Genomic DNA, 8,859 nt, shown 5'->3' with positions numbered 1-8,859 from the left:
TCTTGGACAACGATCAGCTTCACTCAGCTGCAGCTGTGGTCACTGAGGAGTCCTCTCCTGGATCCATCGGATTCTCTGCTCACACACAGCTCCTCAGTCTCAGCTAGCTTATAAGATGGATGCTGCTGCTTCTTCTAACAAGTGTTCAAAACCCCACCTCCTTTAAATATTCAAATATCTGCAGTCTTTATCTGTGTTTAGGAAACAGCAGCATCTTGTGGCCAAACAGCAGAATGTCGGTCCTGATCATTTAACTTAATCCACACACAAACAGTGTTCAAGCAGTGAGAGCTTCCCGTAGGTCTCAGATGAAGTTCTGGCTTTTTACAGATGTCTTCCAGCATCTTATGTCCTCCAGTTGACCTTCCTAGGACAGCTTGATCTGGAGTCTTTCCCACCTGTAGAGGATCTTCTTGAATGTGGAAGGACTGATCTTGTGGATCCAGGAGAGACCGCACATCTCACCAATAGACAGTAAACCAAAAATAAGGTTCCAAGGTTCTCATCATCCCATCTCTAGTTTATTTCACAACAGGAATTGGTGGATCTGTGAATTTTGTGAGGGGGAAATAATGGTACACATGCCAGAAGAATGTACATACTTTACCGGGATGTGGGAGGGGGCACTTACTTTTCTAGACGCTGGTGTTTGCTGACAGGGGGCAGCACTGAGCTCCCGCCTCATACATATATATTCTATCTTTACAGACCATGCAGAGCGTGTCCATCCAGCCAGCGCCGGTACCACATATGGTGACAACAGTCACTCACATGTCCACAAATGACTGGAGCTCAGGAATCTGTGACTGCTGTGATGACATGGGGATATGTAAGTGATGGCTTAAAGGGGAACGTCAGACACAGTGTATACCCCTCCCCCATACAGCATCATAAGCTATGATATTACCTGTGCCAGACGTGACAATCAGACATGAGGTCCACACCCCTCATACAGGAACATCTATTACTGCTTGTATATCGTGTCTGAGAGGTAGTCACAGCCCCGCCCCCTGCTGATGACATCACTAATATAATGACATGTGATCAGACATGAGATCCACCCCTTATACTACAGGAACATCTATTACTGCTGACAACCTGCCTGTATATCCTGTCTGAGAGGTAGTCACAGCCCCGCCCCCTGCTGATGACATCACTAATATAATGACATGTGATCAGACATGAGATCCACACCTTATACTACAGGAACATCTATTACTGCTGACAACCTGCCTGTATATCCTGTCTGAGAGGTAGTCACAGCCACGCCCCCTGCTGATGACATCACTGATATAATGACATGAGATCCACCCCTTATACTACAGGAACATCTATTACTGCTGACAACCTGCCTGTATATCCTGTCTGAGAGGTAGTCACAGCCCCGCCCCCTGCTGATGACATCACTGATATAATGACATGTGATCAGACATGAGATCACACACCTTATACTACAGGAACATCTATTACTGCTGACAACCTGCCTGTATATCCTGTCTGAGAGGTAGTCACAGCCCCGCCCCCTGCTGATGACATCACTGATATAATGACATGTGATCAGACATGAGATCCACACCTTATACTACAGGAACATCTATTACTGCTGACAACCTGCCTGTATATCCTGTCTGAGAGGTAGTCACAGCCCCGCCCCCTGCTGATGACATCACTGATATAATGACATGTGATCAGACATGAGATCCACACCTTATACTACAGGAACATCTATTACTGCTGACAACCTGCCTGTATATCCTGTCTGAGAGGTAGTCACAGCCCCGCCCCCTGCTGATGACATCACTGATATAATGACATGTGATCAGACATGAGATCACACACCTTATACTACAGGAACATCTATTACTGCTGACAACCTGCCTGTATATCCTGTCTGAGAGGTAGTCACAGCCCCGCCCCCTGCTGATGACATCACTGATATAATGACATGTGATCAGACATGAGGTCACACACCTTATACTACAGGAACATCTATTACTGCTGACAACCTGCCTGTATATCCTGTCTGAGAGGTAGTCACAGCCCCGCCCCCTGCTGATGACATCACTGATATAATGACATGTGATCAGACATGAGATCACACACCTTATACTACAGGAACATCTATTACTGCTGACAACCTGCCTGTATATCCTGTCTGAGAGGTAGTCACAGCCCCGCCCCCTGCTGATGACATCACTGATATACTGACATGTGATCAGACATGAGATCACACACCTTATACGACAGGAACATCTATTACTGCTGACAACCTGCCTGTATATCCTGTCTGAGAGGTAGTCACAGCCCCGCCCCCTGCTGATGACATCATTGATATACTGACATGTGATCAGACATGAGGTCACACACCTTATACTACAGGAACATCTATTACTGCTGACAACCTGCCTGTATATCCTGTCTGAGAGGTAGTCACAGCCCCGCCCCCTGCTGATGACATCATTGATATACTGACATGTGATCAGACATGAGGTCACACACCTTATACTACAGGAACATCTATTACTGCTGACAACCTGCCTGTATATCCTGTCTGAGAGGTAGTCACAGCCCCGCCCCCTGCTGATGACATCACTGATATAATGACATGTGATCAGACATGAGATCACACACTTTATACTACAGGAACATCTATTACTGCTGACTACCTGCCTGTATATCCTGTCTGAGAGGTAGTCACAGCCCCGCCCCCTGCTGATGACATCACTGATATAATGTCATGTGATCAGACATGAGATCACACACCTTATACTACAGGAACATCTATTACTGCTGACAACCTGCCTGTGTATCCTGTCTGAGGGGTTGTCACAGCCCCGCCCCCTGCTGATGACATCACTGATATACTGACATGTGATCAGACATGAGGTCACACCCCTTATACTACAGGAACATCTATTACTGCTGACAACCTGCCTGTATATCCTGTCTGAGAGGTAGTCACAGCCCCGCCCCCTGCTGATGACATCACTGATATAATGACATGTGATCAGACATGAGGTCACACCCCTTATACTACAGGAACATCTATTACTGCTGACAACCTGCCTGTATATCCTGTCTGAGAGGTAGTCACAGCCCCGCCCCCTGCTGATGACATCACTGATATAATGACATGTGATCAGACATGAGATCCACACCTTATACTACAGGAACATCTATTACTGCTGACAACCTGCCTGTATATCCTGTCTGAGAGGTAGTCACAGCCCCGCCCCCTGCTGATGACATCACTGATATAATGACATGTGATCAGACATGAGATCACACACCTTATACTACAGGAACATCTATTACTGCTGACAACCTGCCTGTATATCCTGTCTGAGAGGTAGTCACAGCCCCGCCCCCTGCTGATGACATCACTGATATAATGACATGTGATCAGACATGAGATCACACCTTATACTACAGGAACATCTATTACTGCTGACAACCTGCCTGTATATCCTGTCTGAGAGGTAGTCACAGCCCCGCCCCCTGCTGATGACATCACTGATATAATGACATGTGATCAGACATGAGATCACACACCTTATACTACAGGAACATCTATTACTGCTGACAACCTGCCTGTATATCCTGTCTGAGAGGTAGTCACAGCCCCGCCCCCTGCTGATAACATCACTGATATAATGACATGTGATCAGACATGAGATCCACACCTTATACTACAGGAACATCTATTACTGCTGACAACCTGCCTGTATATCCTGTCTGAGAGGTAGTCACAGCCCCGCCCCCTGCTGATGACATCACTGATATAATGACATGTGATCAGACATGAGATCACACACCTTATACTACAGGAACATCTATTACTGCTGACAACCTGCCTGTATATCCTGTCTGAGAGGTAGTCACAGCCCCGCCCCCTGCTGATAACATCACTGATATAATGACATGTGATCAGACATGAGATCCACACCTTATACTACAGGAACATCTATTACTGCTGACAACCTGCCTGTATATCCTGTCTGAGAGGTAGTCACAGCCCCGCCCCCTGCTGATGACATCACTGATATAATGACATGTGATCAGACATGAGATCACACACCTTATACTACAGGAACATCTATTACTGCTGACAACCTGCCTGTATATCCTGTCTGAGAGGTAGTCACAGCCCCGCCCCCTGCTGATGACATCACTGATATAATGACATGTGATCAGACATGAGACACACCCCTTATACTACAGGAACATCTATTACTGCTGACAACCTGCCTGTATATCCTGTCTGAGAGGTAGTCACAGCCCCGCCCCCTGCTGATGACATCACTGATATAATGACATGTGATCAGACATGAGATCCACACCTTATACTACAGGAACATCTATTACTGCTGACAACCTGCCTGTATATCCTGTCTGAGAGGTAGTCACAGCCCCGCCCCCTGCTGATGACATCACTGATATAATGACATGTGATCAGACATGAGATCACACCTTATACTACAGGAACATCTATTACTGCTGACAACCTGCCTGTATATCCTGTCTAAGAGGTAGTCACAGCCCCGCCCCCTGCTGATGACATCACTGATATACTGACATGTGATCAGACATGAGGTCACACACCTTATACTACAGGAACATCTATTACTGCTGACAACCTGCCTGTATATCCTGTCTGAGAGGTAGTCACAGCCCCGCCCACTGCTGATGACATCACTGATATAATGACATGAGATCACACACCTTATACTACAGGAACATCTATTACTGCTGACAACCTGCCTGTACATCCTGTCTGAGAGGTAGTCACAGCCCCGCCCCCTGCTGATGACATCACTGATATAATGACATGTGATCAGACATGAGATCACACACCTTATACTACAGGAACATCTATTACTGCTGACAACCTGCCTGTGTATCCTGTCTGAGGGGTTGTCACAGCCCCGCCCCCTGCTGATGACATCACTGATATACTGACATGTGATCAGACATGAGGTCACACCCCTTATACTACAGGAACATCTATTACTGCTGACAACCTGCCTGTATATCCTGTCTGAGAGGTAGTCACAGCCCCGCCCCCTGCTGATGACATCACTGATATAATGACATGTGATCAGACATGAGGTCACACCCCTTATACTACAGGAACATCTATTACTGCTGACAACCTGCCTGTATATCCTGTCTGAGAGGTAGTCACAGCCCCGCCCCCTGCTGATGACATCACTGATATAATGACATGTGATCAGACATGAGATCCACACCTTATACTACAGGAACATCTATTACTGCTGACAACCTGCCTGTATATCCTGTCTGAGAGGTAGTCACAGCCCCGCCCCCTGCTGGTGACATCACTGATATAATGACATGTGATCAGACATGAGATCACACCTTATACTACAGGAACATCTATTACTGCTGACAACCTGCCTGTATATCCTGTCTGAGAGGTAGTCACAGCCCCGCCCCCTGCTGATGACATCACTGATATAATGACATGTGATCAGACATGAGATCACACACCTTATACTACAGGAACATCTATTACTGCTGACAACCTGCCTGTATATCCTGTCTGAGAGGTAGTCACAGCCCCGCCCCCTGCTGATAACATCACTGATATAATGACATGTGATCAGACATGAGATCCACACCTTATACTACAGGAACATCTATTACTGCTGACAACCTGCCTGTATATCCTGTCTGAGAGGTAGTCACAGCCCCGCCCCCTGCTGATGACATCACTGATATAATGACATGTGATCAGACATGAGATCACACACCTTATACTACAGGAACATCTATTACTGCTGACAACCTGCCTGTATATCCTGTCTGAGAGGTAGTCACAGCCCCGCCCCCTGCTGATGACATCACTGATATAATGACATGTGATCAGACATGAGACACACCCCTTATACTACAGGAACATCTATTACTGCTGACAACCTGCCTGTATATCCTGTCTGAGAGGTAGTCACAGCCCCGCCCCCTGCTGATGACATCACTGATATAATGACATGTGATCAGACATGAGATCCACACCTTATACTACAGGAACATCTATTACTGCTGACAACCTGCCTGTATATCCTGTCTGAGAGGTAGTCACAGCCCCGCCCCCCGCTGATGACATCACTGATATAATGACATGTGATCAGACATGAGATCACACCTTATACTACAGGAACATCTATTACTGCTGACAACCTGCCTGTATATCCTGTCTAAGAGGTAGTCACAGCCCCGCCCCCTGCTGATGACATCACTGATATACTGACATGTGATCAGACATGAGGTCACACACCTTATACTACAGGAACATCTATTACTGCTGACAACCTGCCTGTATATCCTGTCTGAGAGGTAGTCACAGCCCCGCCCACTGCTGATGACATCACTGATATAATGACATGAGATCACACACCTTATACTACAGGAACATCTATTACTGCTGACAACCTGCCTGTACATCCTGTCTGAGGGGTTGTCACAGCCCCGCCCACTGCTGATGACATCACTGATATAATGACATGAGGTCACACACCTTATACTACAGGAACATCTATTACTGCTGACAACCTGCCTGTATATCCTGTCTGAGGGGTAGTCACAGCCCCGCCCCCTGCTGATGACATCACTGATATAATGACATGTGATCAGACATGAGATCACACACCTTATACTACAGGAACATCTATTACTGCTGACAACCTGCCTGTATATCCTGTCTGAGAGGTAGTCACAGCCCCGCCCCCTGCTGATGACATCACTGATATAATGACATGTGATCAGACATGAGATCCACACCTTATACTACAGGAACATCTATTACTGCTGACAACCTGCCTGTATATCCTGTCTGAGAGGTAGTCACAGCCCCGCCCCCTGCTGATGACATCACTGATATAATGACATGTGATCAGACATGAGATCACACACCTTATACTACAGGAACATCTATTACTGCTGACAACCTGCCTGTATATCCTGTCTGAGAGGTTGTCACAGCCCCGCCCCCTGCTGATGACATCACTGATATAATGACATGTGATCAGACATGAGATCACACACCTTATACTACAGGAACATCTATTACTGCTGACAACCTGCCTGTATATCCTGTCTGAGAGGTTGTCACAGCTCCGCCCCTTGTTTTTAGCAGACTGTGCAGGTGACTGGCTGATGGTGGTGTTGTAGATGTAGTATAACCCCTGTCATCCTCCTGTTTTCAGGCTGCTTAGCGTTCTGGTGCTTCCCCTGCTTCCAGTGTTCCACGGTGAATGATTTCGGGGAGTGCCTGTGCCTCCCGCTCCTCGAGCACATGAGCAGTGACTTCCCCATTATCTCCCTCGCAATGAGGACGGCCGTCCGAGAGCGCCATAAGATCCCGGTATGTATCCGCGTGTCCTGGTTGGGAGTTTGTGACCATTAAAGGGGTCCTCTCCCCTCAGCAGGCGGTAACACCAGGCCCTTCCTAATGTCTTGTGATTCTCCATATTGCCTCCTTCGCTGGCTGGATTCATCACATTAAGGGCTCATTCAGACGGTCGTGGCGTTTTGCGGAGCGCACACGGCCGGCACTATGACGGAGATGACTATTCTTGTCTGCGGACTCGCTCTATCTTCCTTGCGGGGCCCCGAAATCTTTAGTGCCCCCATTGAAACATTGAATGGATCCGATCCCCTTCTGCAAAATTGTTGAACGGATGTGCGCCCAATCATACGGACATCTGAATGAGCCCTTAACACTGCTCGTTTCCATGGTTACGACCACCCTGTAATCCATCAGTGGTGGTCGTGCTTGCACAATATAGGGAACATTCTGGTGGCCCGGACCGCGGGAGCGCACATAGGACGGCTCTTTATTCTAAATTGTGCAAGCACGTCCACCACTGATGGATTGCAGGGTGGTCGTAACTAGAGATGTTATGAAATTCGTTTACTGGTAGAAGGTGAATTGCGCTATGGATTCCGTTACCACGGACCAGAATGTATAATGGTATACCTTTAGAGGACTCCAGCATAGCGGAAACAGGACGGATCTGTTTTGCAGCCCGTAGACTTCTATTATGACGGAATGAATAACGCAATTCACCTTTTACCAGTAAACGAAGCGTGAACGAATTTCAAAATATGAAATTTGCTCATCTCTAGTCGTAACCATGGAAACGAGCAGTGTATAATGTGATGGAAAAATGAATCCAGCCAGCAACGGAGGCAACATGGAGAATCCCAATGCACTAGTAGCTGCCTGGTATTAACTGCATCTGCAGGATAAATGCCCTCTCTGAAGTGAGAGGACCCCTTTAAGTCAGGTGACCCTTCAGTACCCAGTGGCCGCCACCACCCGGCCTGTCTGGTCTGAAGGCAGTGTGTACTGTAATCTACTGGACGCAGGGTGACCAGTGACTTCTCCTCTCCACACAGGGCTCCATCTTCTCTGACTGCTGCACGGTCTGCTGGTGCTTGTCCTGCTCCTGGTGCCAGATGGCTCGTGAGATCAAGACACGCAAGAAGCCGATCACCTTTATGACAGCCTACACCACGCCTGTCTCCGCGATGTACACGAACAAGCCGTAGGATGTACCCCCCATATGTACAGCTGTAGGATGTACCCCCATATGTAGAGCTGTAGGATGTACCCCCATATGTAGAGCTGTAGGATGTACCCCCATATGTAGAGCTGTAGGATGTACCTTCCATATGTAGAGCTGTAGGATGTACCCCCCATATGTAGAGCTGTAGGATGTACCCCCATATGTAGAGCTGTAGGATGTACCCCCATATGTAGAGCTGTAGGATGTACCCCCCATATGTGGAGCTGTAGGATGTACCCCCCATATGTAGAGCTGTAGGATGTACCCC

At 47.5% G+C, this 8,859-nt stretch overlaps 1 protein-coding gene across 1 annotated transcript; it reads left to right on the top strand.

Moving 5' to 3' along the window:
* Positions 1 to 711: 711 nt before the first annotated feature.
* LOC122925916 (cornifelin homolog A-like) lies at positions 712 to 8,574 on the top strand. The gene is made up of 3 exons (XM_044277259.1): positions 712 to 829; positions 7,227 to 7,384; positions 8,422 to 8,574. Exons 1-3 carry the CDS (start codon positions 712 to 714, stop codon positions 8,572 to 8,574), a joined length of 429 nt encoding a protein of 142 aa, XP_044133194.1.
* The last annotated feature ends 285 nt before the right edge of the window (positions 8,575 to 8,859 follow it).

The sequence above is a fragment of the Bufo gargarizans genome, chromosome 2 (genome assembly GCF_014858855.1).
Source record: "Bufo gargarizans isolate SCDJY-AF-19 chromosome 2, ASM1485885v1, whole genome shotgun sequence".
Lineage (NCBI taxonomy): Eukaryota > Metazoa > Chordata > Amphibia > Anura > Bufonidae > Bufo > Bufo gargarizans.
Note: the sequence above shows the minus strand (reverse complement) of the source record. Positions and strands in the feature narration are given on the sequence as shown.

Excerpts from the sequence above, each read along its gene's own strand:
- LOC122925916 (XM_044277259.1), top strand. The coding sequence starts at position 712 with ATGCAGAGCGTGTCCATCCAGCCAGCGCCGGTACCACATATGGTGACA. Across the intron at positions 830-7,226 it reads CTGTGATGACATGGGGATAT|GCTGCTTAGCGTTCTGGTGC; the intron begins GTAAGTGATGGC and ends TCCTGTTTTCAG. Across the intron at positions 7,385-8,421 it reads GAGAGCGCCATAAGATCCCG|GGCTCCATCTTCTCTGACTG; the intron begins GTATGTATCCGC and ends CTCTCCACACAG.